The sequence below is a fragment of the Podarcis filfolensis genome, assembly GCF_964270895.1.
Source record: "Podarcis filfolensis genome assembly, chromosome: 6".
NCBI lineage: Eukaryota > Metazoa > Chordata > Lepidosauria > Squamata > Lacertidae > Podarcis > Podarcis filfolensis.
Window position 1 is genome coordinate 43,213,568 of NC_139609.1, and position 15,918 is coordinate 43,229,485.

The following is a 15,918-nucleotide window of genomic DNA, read 5'->3' on the forward strand; positions in this document are numbered from 1 at the left end:
GGAAGCCGGACTGGAATGGATCGAGAGCCGATGTTTCATCCAGAAACCTACCAAGCTGTTCAGCAACCGCTCTCTCAATCACCTTACCCAGGAATGGAAGATTCGAAACCGGGCGGTAATTGGACAGATCTAAGGGATCTAATGATGTTTTCTTTAAGAGCGGACGCACCACTGCCTCCTTCAGTTCCCCTGGGAATATCCCGGTGCCAAGGGACAAATTGATGATATCCCCCAGGGGGGCCCGCACCTCATCTGGACACGCTCTAATCAGCCATGACGGGCACGGGTCAAGAGGACAGGTGGTGGGCTTTCCAGCTTGGAGGAGTCTGTCCACATCGGCTGGAGATATCCGGTCAAAGTGGTCCAATACTGGACCCGAGGACAGTCGAGGGGCCTCCAGTTCATTTATTGTATCCAAATTGGCAGGAAGGTCATGGCGGAGCAACAGGACCTTCTCCGCAAAAAAGCTCGCAAATGCCTCACAGCTATGTGTCAGATTGTTATTTAAATTTGGCTGTCCTTCAAGGGACGTTAAAGACCTAATTATACTAAATAATTTACAATGTGCATTTTCCCAGAAGAGCTTGCCAGCTCTACGTCAGACTAGGGGATTTTGCTATAGGGCTTGGACAAAGGTCTCCCATTGGACACATGGGCTAGGGAATATGCTGTTGGGTTATTCTATGTCAGTAGGTATATATCAAACTCACTAATGCATACATTTATATGGACACCTTATCCTGGTGGTCGTATGCATTTCTGTGTTCAGTACTTGTTTGTAGGACTGCATTGCAAAACTTGGAGAAGTGTGAATTTTGAAGGATGGCTACAGTTCGGTTCTTGTATTGTTTAAATGTGAACTGAATCCAATTTCTCCCCATCCCTAATCTATACATACACATCAGCATATGCAGATTTTATGCAAACCTCTTCTTTTGATGATGCATTTCCTCTTTTGGGTGACGAGCAAGCGGCTACCCTACAGCCAAGGGGGGGGGGGTTAAGAAGTTGAAATTGCATTTCCCATTGGGTTGGGGAGAGGGATGTGGAAGAGAGAGAAGTGTTTAGGAATGTCTTACACAGCACTACAAGAAATTAAAGTTCATTCTTTGGGCTGTCTGAATTGTATCACACTCTCTTTCTTCTGTAACCAGGTGCATGTCAGGAGGTGTACACAGCCGTCAAAGGAAATTTCTCCAGTCCTCAGTATCCCAACTATTACCCCAATAATATCAAGTGTCACTGGGCCATCCAGCTGCCCCCAGGATATCGAATCAAAGTCTTCTTCCTGGACTTGGATCTGGAGGGGCGGAACAGCCTGACAGATGGCTGTGATTATGACCATCTGGCTGCGTTTGATGGAGGCACCGAGAAGGCGTCTCTGCTGGGGAAGTGGTGTGGGAGAGAAATGCTGTCTCCTATTATATCCAGTAGAAACAAGCTGCTATTGGTCCTTCACACAGACAGGAACACAGCCAACCGAGGTTTCTCTGTTGCATACATCGGAGGTATGGCCTACCATCTGATCTTTTCACCCAGATTTTCTGTTGTGTGGAATATTTGCGCGCGGGGGGGGGGGGGGGAGTTTATGAACAAGAAAATCCAGAACAAGCCTGAAGATAATAATCATTGTTGAAAATGAGCATGACACACAAATGATAAGTTGTCAGAAAGTACTTGTGTTTGTGTGTTGGGAGAAAATACCAAAATTATTAGTGCAGTGGCATACAAATTATATAAAATTTTGAGGGAAAGCTATGCAATCAGTGGTTTTCTGTTTTGCGTGCAGTTTCCCAAACTGTGTCATTATTAAATACACATGGTCAGAAAGTATTTGGTAGTTCATACTTCGTTTCAGGAGAAATATGGGCAATTTTTCAACCCTTGCTTTGCTATTTCTTTACTCTAATATTTACTTATCACAGGTTGTATTTCTGTGATGAGCTTTGCAAGAGGCCAGCTGCATAACAGCTAAAATTGGAAGTCTTGTTTAAGTCATCTAGAGTGAAGTCATCCAAGACGGATTTTCTGCAGTATACTTGCTCTGTCTTGTGTCATATTGGTTTATATTGTGTAGGCTGAAATCTGGTGGCCTGGTATTGGTCAACACCTGGTCCAATCCTTGGCAGAATGGGTTGGACATTTTATTTTGAATATTCTCAGTTGTTTGGTTCTGTTCATTTTAGTGCTGCAAAGTGCACACTTCTTCACTGTGGGTTCATACAGTCATAATAAACAAAATGAGAGAAGCTTTAGAAGAACTGAGGTACTAGATCAGACCAGAGCTCCCTTGACTCTTGGTACCAGCTAAAATATACAGGATAAAGAGGTTGGCTGCAAGGACAAAGATAAACACCTGTATGTATGTATGTATGTTTATTAGACCAACACTTCACCTTCTCAAATGACTTCGGGTGCTTCCAGACATGGACAATGTCGTAAGGGCCAACCCGATACATTTTGCCACTGTAAGCAAAATGGCTGACAATGCCCCTGCCCCCATGACACATCCCTCTGCAAATCCGGGTCCCGATCCCGCCCTCTCCCTGCTCTGGGTGTCATGCCTGTGCTGCTGCCAGCCCCGTCACTGCAACTGTACCCTCACCTGCGACTGCGCCCATGCTGCTGCCACAACACAACAGCGCAGTACAAGCTGCAAAAATAATTGGGGATGCATAGCTCTTAAATGGATGTGTACAGTGCTGAAAGGGAGGGCACAGGATCTCGGACAAGAACTCCCAACTGTCATGATCAGGGGCTTCATATCCTGTGTCACCAGTAGCATAAGCCCCCCACACTGGGTTCTGATGTGCCATCTAGACAGTAATACCAGCCTGTTCAGCACCCAGTCAGCTGACCCCCCAACGACCAATCCCAGGACGCCATGTCCTATAAAGGTTTTGCCTCAGAGCTTGCTTGTCTTTGGCAGTCTGAATGGCTTCCCTCAGAAGTGAGCCTAAGCCCCTGCTCCCTTTCTCTGATTTTTCTCTTGGATCTTGGGTTTGACTAAATGTATGCTTCTGCTTTGGACCTTGACTTCTGCTTGTTTTGGACAGGACACCTGCTTCTGGCTCACATGGGCTGACAACAAGCTCCATTGGGTCCCAGAATCTTATTGCCTGGAGCCTAACTCTTGCTGAAATCTGGCAGGATAAGATCTATGACGCCTAATCATACATAATAAGCATCACTCACACTTTCACTCCACACACACACACACAAACACAAACACACACACACACCTAAAGCTGGGCAGCAAACAGCAGTCTTGCTATTGACTAATAGTGTCTCAGGGATGTGTGAGGGATGATTTCTATCTTATTTCTGCATGGGACATTCCTTCCTGCATAGTACCAATGACCAGCCTTGTATGTGTTTGCTGAACTGCACAGCAGGAACTGGTTTCTTTGTCCCAGGTCAGAGCCAGTGGTGTCAATCTCCTGTGGTGGATATTAGGAAATGAGCAGCAGTTAAGAGATGCGCCTTCTATTTCACATTGCTGTTGTTAAGCTGGAAGTAGAGTTTTTAATTACCAACTGAATGTATTTGAGGATTTCTCAGTGAGCTTTGAAAAAATGAACTCAGGAGTGAAAAGGCATGATGAACCTTCCCAAACACTAAACTCTATGCTGCCCAGAGTCACATCTACGATCACTGTGGTGGTGTCGATTATTATCTAGTTTCAAATCTGTGCTTTAGCTCATACTATTATTTTCTGCACGAAGATAATATTATTTTCTGTATGAAATGCTGTGTACCACTAAAGCAAATGTTTCAGTTCACTTAAAATTTTGAGCCTGTGGCCTTTACCACTGGTTATGTCTTATTCCCTGATTCACTTGGTAAAGTGCAACTTCATACTCAGGTTGGATCACTAACAAACATTAGCCGGGTAGCTCTTTGAGGCTCTGCTTTCTGTTAAGCCCTGGCAGGGGCAAACGAAGGGGGGGGGCCATCCCTGGTGCTATCACGGACAAAATTATCAATTACTGACCTACCCTCCATGAGGTGGTTTGGGACCCGGCGCTGGAAGCCTGCAGCCAAATATCTGGTCAGGCAATGCATATATGCCCATATAGGACTTTAGAACACAGGACATAGACTTCCCTTTAGACAGCGCTGTATCAGGTCCACTGACATATCTGGCTAAGACAGTGTGATTCATCTGTGGGAATGCTGCCAGCTATTTGTTATTAACCTCCGGTGATTTCAGGGAAGGTTCTTCCTTTTGTTTCCCCTCTCGCAGTTGTCCTCATGAATGTCAGCTGCACACGGACAGAGTTTCAGATCCAGATTCCCACACAGTCACTGGCTCAGCTGGAGAGGAATAAGATATATTTAGGAATCCCATCCTGCCCTGCACAAGTGGTCGGCTTGAATTTTAGGATACATGCAAGGTTTGAAACCTGTGGTACAGAACCGCAGGTAAGTGATCGGTGTGTTTTTTTTAAAAAAAGTTAGGCCTGTATAAATTAAGGCCATGTCCAAGTAAAATATGATGGCTGCCTGGGCCTTGTATTCTGCATCAGCAGAAGGCACAATTATTATCATTTGTTGCCTCTGGACCAATCCTCAGAGCATCTGCTCCTGGATTTGTTTCCATAGCCGAATTAGTGAAGTTCTCCTGTGTGGATTACTTGCTGTCCCTTACTGCTGGCTGCTTCCTTTGCTTGTTCAACATAAATAACAGGGAACTACAAGGCCAACACACAGTTGTGTCATTGAATGGATAAGAGGAGAAGAAGAAGAATTACTACTGGAGGAGTGAAGAAGAGGCAATGCAGATGCAGTTATTATTTATCTTGTACATTTGATATGCCACCTTTCTTCCACCATGGAACTCAAGGAAGTGTACATGGGGGTTCCCATGGGAGTCTCCCATCCTGGGTCTCTCACCCCACCTTCTCTCTGTTTCTGTCTCTCTCGCACACACATACTCTGACATTTCTCCACACCACCTCTGAGATGTTACACACAAACACACAGGGGAAATGTTACATCTATGGGTGTGTATTTGAAGGAATGGAAAGAACTATTTGGGGTAAAGCACATTCTAATGTTTGTTGTTGGTTCTCCCCTTTTCCCCTTTTTTATCCTCACCACAACCCTATGAGGTAGGTCAGGCTGAAAAGCTTCTGTCTAAGATAAAAGTATCCTCCATTATACTCTGAAGTAAGCGGCCTGTGAAGTGATGCCTGGATAAAAGTTTGTGGTGTAAATGTGGTGTTTTGTTTGAACTGTACCTCATGTGGCATCCAAGCATAGGCAGAAAGCTCATCATGACTCAGTTTTTGTTCTAAGAAGGTTTTCCAACACTCTGGCTGATTAGCCTGGTCTAATGATTTTTCTGGAAGAAGGTTTCATGATAATCAGAAAGCATACCGACCACTGTGAATGGGGAACTCAGACCTGGGGGTTTTTTTACTAAGCAAAATCCTTCCAGATGTTCAGCATGTGTTAAATTATCCTCAGGTTGCACAAAGAAAAACTAAGAGCTAAACCAGAGTAACATTTAAGGTGGAGTTTCACACATTTGTTGGGCACTTTTCTTTTAAAAATGCAAATAGCAGCCTCTGCTAGGGGGTGTTAAATATCAGGATCAAAGCAGGGAGAATTTAACTCCTTCCACCCTTCTGCAGACCTTAGAAAAAGATCTCATTTTAAGCATTGGGAGGAAATTCCCTCTCAGCAGCTAACAAGAGTGAGTGTACTTCAAATAGGATTGTGGCATGCAAGGAAAAGGTTAAAACACCACAGCACCAATAACACCTTTAATTACCGCTGTGCTGCTTTGGGGTTGTTGTTTTTAAAACCACCGAAAAACTGCTCCTAAGTCCCACATTTTGTTTTAATATAATTTAGTATAATTTTTATTGATTTATCATAAACGTACGTACAAACTGACACATAATCATACAAACCATAACAGAACCATACGCTGAGTATATATTGTATATAAAAAAAAAATTACAGAGGTGCAGTTCCATATAGCCAAGATTTTAAGATGAGTCTATGTAGTGGCGCTGTGGTCTAAACCACAGAGCCTAGGGCTTGCCGATCAGAAGGTCAGCAGTTTGAATCCCCGCAATGGGGTGGGCTCCCGTTACTCTGTCCCAGTTCCTGCCAACCTAGCAGTTTGAAAGCACGTCAAAGTGCAAGTAGATAAATAAGTACCGCTCCGGTGGGAAGGTGAACGGCGTTTCCATGTGCTGCTCTGGTTTCACCAGAGGTGGCTTAGTCATGCTGGCCACATGACCCAGAAGCTGTCTGCGGACAAACACCGGCTCCCTCAGCCTATAGAGCAAGATGAGCACCGCAACCCCAGAGTCGTCCGCAACTGGACCTAACACTCAGGGGTCCCTTTACCCTTTACCTTATATAGTCCAACCACAACGAGGAGTCATGGGAGGAGTACTTATATGACTCTCCATATTTATATAATTTAAAAAATGGAGACGGATCCACTTCAGAACTGTCTGATTTGGCTTCACCCCAAACTACATGTCTAAGTCTGACCAGATATTCAGATAAAGCTGTGTTCCATACATTAGGAAAACATACCTCTCTCATAGGAATATTGGATGATTTCCAGTATAGGGCTATCTGGCTACTGATAGTAGCACCAGCACTATATTTTTGTAAGTTATAGGTGATACATTTTTGAAAGTAACCATTGCTTTGGGTGCAGTTATTGTCTGAGTCCTGGGAAATTTCATTTTAGGTCCCTGTCATCTGTGAAGCTGTTGATGTGCAGGTGGCAAGGCTCACGTTAAAGACCCTAGATTAAATAACTTGTCTATGGCCACCCAGTGAGCAGAGAAAGAAAGAGGAAACGAGGGGTGCTCATTCCTCGGTCAATGGCTTGGCAGTCAAAGGTGCTGAGCATCCAAACGACATTGAAATGAGGCTATGCGCTGCTGGGGGATACTAGATAACTTGTAAATTATTCATAATATTTTCATGTATTTATTTTCAACATATTTTCATAACCGTGGGAGCTAAGCCAAGCTTCCTCATGACATAGTTTTGACTTGTCATGATCAAAGAACTGGTAGTCATAAGTTCAACTTGTTTCCCTTTATTGTACCATTTTGTGATTCCATGAGGTGTGTGTAAAAGAAGAGAGGAGAGGCCTTTTGCTTCATTCATTCCTCACCTGCCAGTCTAGGTAGGTCAGTCATACCAGGCCTGAGGTTCTCTGGTTCCTCTGCCTCCAGATGAGAGTGATTTCTGTGGATCCAAGGGGCATATTTATGAGGGGAAATGAGAGATCATCAAGCCTTCCCAGCTCTTCCCTGAACCCCAGAGACTTTACTTTTCTCTGTCAGATCCAACGTGTACAGCCCTGTGAGGGCGGGAAATACCCCTTTGAGTCCAGCAGAAATGCACCCAAGTCCCCAACAGCCAATTTTATTAAGTTTATTTAGAATAAAAAGACAAGGTAAAAGCAGAATGGTACATCAAAAAGAAAACATTTCAAGTCTATTTCTCTTATTGCAGCTACTTATAAACATGCTCCTGGCCTCCTCAGATAGATGGTCGGCTGAGGGACCTATTTGGCAACAGTCATCTTTTAAAGAGTTTCTGGCCCAGGTGGGTCTTGATTGACAGGTGGCTTTGTCCCGCCAATCACAAGGCAGTCACTCACATAGGCAGAAAACACCCAGGGGCTAAAACAGTCAAGGTGGCAATAAGTTGGAGGGGGGGGCTATTAAGGTGCCTTTCCTGGACTGTGGGCATGACTTCTCTGCTGTGACAGAGAACAAGCGATACGAGGCAATCTTAAGGTGATGGGAAGGAGCCGTAGCTCAGTGGAAGAGCATATCTGCTGTACATACAACAGTTCTCAAGTTCCATCCTCAGCATCTCTAAGTAGGTCTGGGAAAGATTCCCTGCCTCAGACCCTGGTGAATTACTGGCAGTCAGCATAGACAATACTGAACCTGGTGGACTATTGATCTGAGTCCAAACAAGGCATCTGCCTACGACAAGTCACCATAAATGAGGCTTTATGGGGCTAAATGAGGCCACAGTATGAAATAAACCACTTTTAAAAAATACGTCCAGAACAAGGGTCTAATAACTATGTGCATTTGTTGCTTTATTTTTGGCAATGATGTCACAGCAGGTCAGATGTCCAGCGGCACGATGGGATGATAATCCAATGAGTAATCCAATTTTGCTTTCTCTAGTTTCATGGAGTTTGAGAAGGACTTTTTTTCTGGCAGCAGATCCGTCTGCTTCCTTTGTGCACTCTTCCCTCTTTGAAAGGGGAAGCTCTACAAGCGTTTTAATGCAGGTTCTTCTGATAAAGGCCTACATTGATTGACTGATGTACTGTGGCTGGAAGGAAGGGTATGGACTACCAGTAGAATAAAAAAAGGATTATTCACCAGCTGTGAGTAGCTCATAATCAGGCCAATCGTATTGATTTTCTTCCCGTCTGCTCTGCATCCATAGCATATGCAAGTCAGATAGTGGTACCAAAGATTCCATCATGGAAATATAAAAATCAGTACACCTGCTGAATGTCAAAGACAAAATGCACATAACTTTCCTCTGCTCTATTCAAAACTTGCTCCAGTTTGACACTAGTACAAACTGTAATCCACCTAATTATCTCGCTGTGTAAATATACTGTGTCTTCCTGACCTAAAACTTTACCTGTAAACCTACCAAGTTATGTTGCCACCTGCATAATGCTGTGATCCACAAAGCTGAGCACAGTTAACTGTCCAGGGGTGGTGGCCCAACAGGGGCCTCTCAATAAGCATCTGATTTTGCCTGGCACTGCAGAAACCCAAAAAGATATTGAGCATATGGCAACCGCAATATGTTGCTTGAGAGCTGTGTTCAGCTTGGTTGTTGTGGAGTTGGTCAGGCCCACCTGGATTCTGTTTTTTTTTAAAATAAATTTTTATTAATTTTCCAACATATATTAAAACACAATACAAGACAATACATAAACAAACAAACATATAAACACGTATAATTTCATAACCTCTTTTTCTTAAACCTTATTTCAACGACTTCCCCATACCTCCCTTTTCTGCATCCCTGTTTTAAACTTTTCCAGCAACCCCTAATTTCAATTACTTATAATTCACTTTCTTTAATCCTTTTTCTCTTACCCAATTATTTGTCACTGCAATTCTGTTTTACATTACCCATGACATTTTAGCACTCATTAATTTTACAACAGTTCTTAAGATAAACTTTAAATTTCTTCCAATCTTCTTCCACCGTCTCTTTTCCTTGGTCACGGATTCTGCCAGTCATCTCAGCCAGTCCCATATAGTCTATCACCTTCGTCTGCCACTCTTCCAGCGTGGGTAGTTCTTGTGTCTTCCAATACTTTGCTAAAAGAACTCTTGCTGCTGTTGTAGCATACATAAAGAACGTCCTATCTTTCCTTGACACCAATTGGCCCACCATGCCCAGGAGAAAGGCCTCTGGTTTCTTATGGAAGGTACACTTAAGGACCTTCTTAATTTCATTATAGATCATTTCCCAGAAGGCCTTGATCCTTGGGCACGTCCACCAAAGGTGGTAGAAAGTACCTTCAGTTTCCTTACATTTCCAGCATTTATTATTGGGCGTATGATAGATTTTTGCAAGCTTGACTGGGGTCATGTACCACCGATAAATCATTTTCATAATGTTCTCTCTTAAGGCATTACATGCCGTAAATTTTATACCGGTAGTCCATAACTGTTCCCAGTCAGCAAACATAATGTCATGACCAATGTCTTGTGCCCATTTAATCATAGCTGATTTAACCATCTCATCCTGTGTATTCCATTTCAACAGCAAGTTATACATTCTTGACAAATTCTTAGTATTGGGTTCCAACAATTCTGTTTCTAATTTTGATCTCTCCACCTGGAAGCCAATTTTCCTGTCCTGTTTGAAAACTTCATTTATCTGGTAATAATGAAGCCAGTCTCTTACTTTAGACTTCAATTTCTCATAGCTCTGCAGTTTCACTTTTCCCTCCTCTTGTTCTATAATTTCCCAATATTTTGGCCATTTAGATTCCATATTAAGTTTTTTCACTTCCTTAGCTTCCATTGGTGACAACCACCTAGGGGTTTTGTTTTCCAACAAATCTTTATACCGAATCCAAACATTATATAGTGCTTTCCTAACAATATGGTTTTTGAAACCTTGGTGAATTTTAACCTTGTCATACCATATATATGCATGCCAGCCAAACCTATTATTGAACCCTTCCAGATCCAAAATGTCTGTGTTTTCAAGAAGCAGCCAGTTTTTCAGCCAGTAAAAAGCCGCTGATTCATAATACAATTTTAAGTCCGGCAGGGCAAACCCCCCTCTTTCTTTTGCATCAGTTAATATCTTAAATTTTATTCTGGGCTTTTTGCCCTGCCAGACAAATCTAGATATGTCTTTCTGCCACCTCTTGAAACAATCCATTTTATCCACAATCTGCAATGTTTGAAACAAAAACAACATTCTCGGCAAAACATTCATCTTAATAGGCCCACCTGGATTCTGTTGCCTTGCATGGCATTATGCATCTTGTTTTAGCTAGAAAACAAAGAGGATTAACAATAAAATTATTTAGATATATATAAATTTATTTATTTGGTTTTTCAGATTAAACTTTTACTGTCACATATCAAACATACAACATAAAAACAATATTGCAAGGAATCTCCTGGACTTCACTCCCCCCCTTTGTGGGTCTTATTGTTAATCATTTCCTCCTGCATCTTTTATGATAATTCAGATCTTTTACATCTCCATTGTGTCCAAAACTCACCATTAAGCTACAAGTGATATCCCAAACCTACTAATGATTTTAACTGTTTGCAATGGTTTTTAAGGTTATAATTTCCCCCCATTCCTTATTAAAAGTTTGGTCTTCCTGATTTCTGATTCTTCCGGTCATTTTAGCCATTTTGGCATAATCCATCAACTTGATCTGCCCTTCTTCTCTGGTAGGTAAAGTCCCTACCGGATTAAAAATAAATTAGTACCTCACAAAGTAAACCTTAGACAGCCTTACTTCTTTAGAAGATTTATTACTAATGTAGAAAAGGAAGGTGTTCACTGGTTGCACGGTGTTAAAATAAAACACTTTTCTTTTGCTTGTGTTTCTTCTTTTATAGAAAAGAAACAACACGTCTGTGATTGTCAGCATCCTGTATATTGACTTTTCAGATGGAAATCAGGAAGACATTCACCAATATGAAGTGCAGTGCGAACCCAAAAGGAAAGAGGCCTCTGTGAATCTTATCTCTGGCTCTGATCCCTACAGACTGAACCAGTATGCAGAGAACCTGGTGGAGTCCCAACAGCAGGATATGGAGGCAGTAGACGTCTATGAGAGCAAGGGCCAGGACACCAGTGACATTGTCTTCATCAGCATCTGTATTCTTGCTGGGGTTCTCATGATCATTGCTATTGTTGGGTTAGTCTTGCTATAGGGATGCAGCCTTTCGGGCACCTATCCTCTTGGCACTCCTTCCATGTCAGCTACTCAACGAGACTCACATGAGAGGCAGCTTGTTCTGGAGCTGGGTTAAAATGCTCACCTATAGTGGCAACTCACCACATCAGACTAGCCTTGTCCCCTGCCAGTTTAGATCTGAACAGGACTCCTGAGCTTTTGCTCAAAATCACACGCTTAGAGTGTATCTGCGCCAGCACAGCTTCTTAATACTCGTTTTCATTTAATGTAAATTTGCCCCTCATTTCCCCAGTACTAATCTTTGTTGGTGGCAAGGGGAAATTATGGGTATAAAAGGAGAATTCCTGGATGCCAAGATCGAAGTTTGGGGCAAGTATTTTTTGGTGAGAGAATCCCAGCAGAGATTTATAATCACAAAACATGCAGCAAAGTGTGTGTGGGGGGGAAGGCTGTTAAATATTTAAAATACACCCTTGTGAGTTCCAAAATGGTCCCTTTTCCCTCAGCATAGAAAAAGATCAAATGTTTGGTACATTAAAAATTGGTTTACTTACAAATACTTCAATTGGTTTACTTACAAACATGTCAGGTTCATGTGCTTTTCCATACATCTTTTGGAAAACATAGGCAGTAAAACTTGACTTAATTACAGTGATGAAAGTTCCTAAATTATTGGTACAGGAACACAATAATGGCTTGTTAGAGCCATGCAGTCTGCGCTTGGAGCAACCAGCTCAGACCTTACATGTTGAGGTTCTCAGGCAGGTTGGGAGAGAACAATAGGTTTGATTACCTTCCTCCCGAGGTGAGGGGATGTGACCTAGCTAAGCCTGGCATGTCGGGTTGCTCTGTGGTTTTAACACCTTCATGCATTAATTAGACTTAAGCATGTTGATTATATGAGGCTGAGAAATTTTGTATGTATATGTGATCACCTCTCTTAGAATAATTGTGGGTTTCTGGGGATTTCAAAAAAATAGTACTGCTTATGCACAAGTACTTCTGTGCACTCCTGTCATCATACACATCAATAACTTTGAAGCAGTATGCAGAAGAGATGGGTGTGAAGAGGTGTACTTTAACACTGAAAAAGGCAATCTCAGTATTAGGAATAGGATATGAAAATCAAACAGCAAGTAATGTGTATGCCTTCACATAAACTGCCCTATGGCGTGTCCCTGTTTAAAATTCTATGTTCAGTTCTCTCACCCCATCTCTAAAAGGGTATGGTAGAGGTGGAAAAGATACAAAATGGAGAAACTAAAATGATTAGGAGAGATGGAGTACCTTCCCTTATGGAGAAAAGCTTAAGAAGACAGAGAGTCTTAATGTTGCTTTAAAGAGTGGTGTGACACCTGAACTGCTCTTTAACCCTCCTGCTTGTGTGAAGAAACTAGTGATTAAAGAACATTAACAAGTAACTAATCCACATTAAGAGATCTTGAGTGTGTACTCTTGTCTCCTTTGAGAAGGTATCACACTGCTTATGGAATAGTGGAAAAATCACAGCAGCCTGTAAGAGACATTGCAGCAGAAGTATTATAGTTCCTTAGCATCTTGATAACCTATAAGCCAGATGCTTTTGTACCCATTAGGAGCAGAGGGTTGGTGTGTTCATATGCCAAGGGTAGAGTGAGGAACCCACAGTTTGTTCATACTACATATTGCTCTTTAGACTTAAGAAGTCAGCCTCTGACATGATAAAAAACTTTTAGAGTCTTGAAATAATTCAGAGCCAGTATTCCATCTCTCTTCTTAAAGAAAAAAGATGCACACCAATTCTTCCCTTTCTTAATAAAAAATCTAGCTTTGTTTTTTTGAAAAATGTTTTTTTCTAACAATCTAGCTGGTCTTCCATTTAAAACCATAAAGCAAATTTAAATATTCCTGGGACAAATCCAAAAGCTGGTTTTTAAAGTAACAAGTTTATGAGTACAAATCACCTGGGGCAGAACTACACTCATGGTTTATAACGTTAAGGAATGATTTTCATAATGGGGATGGACACATTACATTTTGCTTGTAATGTTCATAATGTGTTATTAAAATTTGACACCAGAGGACGCTGCAGAGCAACCAGGAACCAGCAGTAGGGAAACTGTGTTTTGACGGATAAAAACAAGGTAAGGAACATTTTTAATTTACCAGTATGCCCTGTGACGCTTTAGAACGATCTATCTAATACCGTTCCAATAACGGTTAAAAGGTCAGTGTGGATCCAGCCCTGGAATCCTATACCCTGTTGAAAGAAATAAGTGCTGATCAAGTGTGTAGGTCCCCTTATGGGATTTTAGCATATGTACAGGTAAAACAGGAGTAGACAGAAGTTAAGCCTTCTTAATATTTTTGTCCTGGTAGTGATTTTGCCTTGCATGGGCAATGTTAACAAACATGTTTTTTTGTTTTAAGCTTCAAAAGGTCTGATAGTTCATGAGTTCACAATTCTCTGATTACATGCGATACTCATATATTTAAATAATCACTTCTTAGCACATGATATTTCATGATAAATTCATGAAGTTCTACTTAAATGATTTCCACAGAGTGCCTATTTGAGCAAGTCGGTTTCACTTTTAAATGACCAAGAGAGACAGCTATGGCAAGCCTTCAAGCGCTTTATTTCTGAAATGTTGCACATACAGTGCTTTGCCACCTTCAGTCTCTTGATGCTGCTCATAGCTTCTTAAACCTAGCAAGGGAAACCAATAACCATTGTACTAACAGTGGGGGACTGGCTATGGCATAATTACAAGTGAAAGGTTTCCCCATTCTGCTCCTTGAAAATTCTGTACTACAGAAAATCTCAGGGACAGGACAGAATAAGTTGAATGTGGTCTGAATTTGTATGAGAGTGCATTAATTGTAGAGAAAAAATAGTTGTTTCTGGGTCAAAAGCATGGGACTCCTCAATATAATTCATTGTCCTTTAATCTGGCTGCACCAAGAAAGCCACATCAGACACAACAATATTCCTCTACTTGCCTATACCAGAACTCTTAACTTCCATTACTCCTTTTAAGTCACAAAGAATATTAGGTTTCGTGAATAAAGTAGCTGACTTCTTGATTCCCTATTTTTAGTTGTAAAGCCACTTCAGGGTCCTTTCCCAAAATTCTCAAAAGTTTATTTCCAAAAGTTACATATACGTGATCCTACTATGATGTAAAAACATCTCAAAATAAGCCTTGTGTCCAAACATGGTCCTGACTCTCCAGGATGGAGGATATTTATTTGGGTAGCAATATCCCCCCCCCAGAATGAACTATCCTTGAATGCAGAATCTTCACTAAAGAGGATGAGCCTTCTCCACAATAGTTTCAGAATAATGTCCTTGTGTTTACAGTGGCAGCATTATTAGCAGATTCTGAAGGCCTCCTCTAACACAAGAGCACACACACAAGTCCCCCACCTAACAAAAGTGAAAAGAAACCGAGACTTGCAGGAGCTTAGACAATGAATTAGACAGACACAGGTATGACAAGCTGCTTTTCGGATTCCTGATGTACATGTGACTCATGAATACACAAGACAGTTTTCATAGTGGGAGCAAGTGCCAGTACACTGCTGAGAACAAAACTGGCAACATCAAAAGAGTTTCACAGGAGGGATGGGAATGGAGATAGGCAAATGCATTAAATCCACTGTTTCACTGCCTAATTTGCCCTGTTGTTGTGTTTTCCAAATCATGCTCATGCTAAAGTCCTGGTCCATCTTCCTGTCACCTTGGAACTCCTTGAGAATGTTCTTCGCTTTGTCCTCCAATTAGCTTGATGAGCCACCAGTTTTTCTGTTTTCTTATCCACTTCTCCCAAACCTTCTAATGGACACAGATCAGAACTGTGACAGCAAATTTACTGAGCAGGACTGCAAAATAATATGAGAAAGTGCTCAACAAAACATTGTTTCTCTTCTACAAGGCAAAGTCAAGTGGGATGACCGTGCATCCTACTTTACAGAGGATTGTCCTCTGAAGCATTGTCCAGTCCAAATACATTTTAAAGTTAAAGAACAACAAGAAGTGAAAGTAGAAGTCTTGAAGTTATCTATACATGGGCAGCAGGTGCATGTCACCTGGTCACAGTCTTTGTCACTATAGTGAAATGTATTGCATTTCCACTGGAATTGTGGTAATTATTTTTAATTTTGCAATTGTACATATAATTTAGCATATTCACATTTTATGTAAACATGTTTCCTCTTTTTTTAGTGCAGAAGTGGCCATCTACATACACTCTTTTCTGGTCTGCAGATGGGCACTTTCCAATTGAATTCAATGGAACCTTTGATTTCCTTGGAATAATGTCAGGAGTTTCTCCATGAGAGCAGTAATGATGGACAAGTTTCCCTGAAAAACACTTTGTACACCACTTCCAATTTTCTCTGAAAATGTAACAGTGTGTTCCAGGCTGTACTTTTAGTTATCACAATACAACAATAATGTCCAATATGCCTAGCTATATCAACTGACTGGGGTCCAGAAG

General features: G+C 41.6%; 1 protein-coding gene across 4 annotated transcripts in view; it reads left to right on the forward strand.

Moving 5' to 3' along the window:
• CDCP2 (CUB domain containing protein 2) overlaps positions 1 to 14,613 on the forward strand; it is a 37,619-nt gene extending 23,006 nt beyond the window's left edge. For all 4 annotated transcript variants that reach the window (XM_083619475.1, XM_083619473.1, XM_083619472.1 and 1 more), the window contains exons 4-6: positions 1,155 to 1,508; positions 4,247 to 4,425; positions 11,136 to 14,613. In XM_083619475.1, coding sequence (XP_083475601.1) covers positions 1,155 to 1,508; positions 4,247 to 4,425; positions 11,136 to 11,453 — 851 coding nt within the window. In that variant the 3' untranslated portion in view covers positions 11,454 to 14,613. The remainder of the gene's footprint in view (positions 1 to 1,154; positions 1,509 to 4,246; positions 4,426 to 11,135) is intronic.
• The last annotated feature ends 1,305 nt before the right edge of the window (positions 14,614 to 15,918 follow it).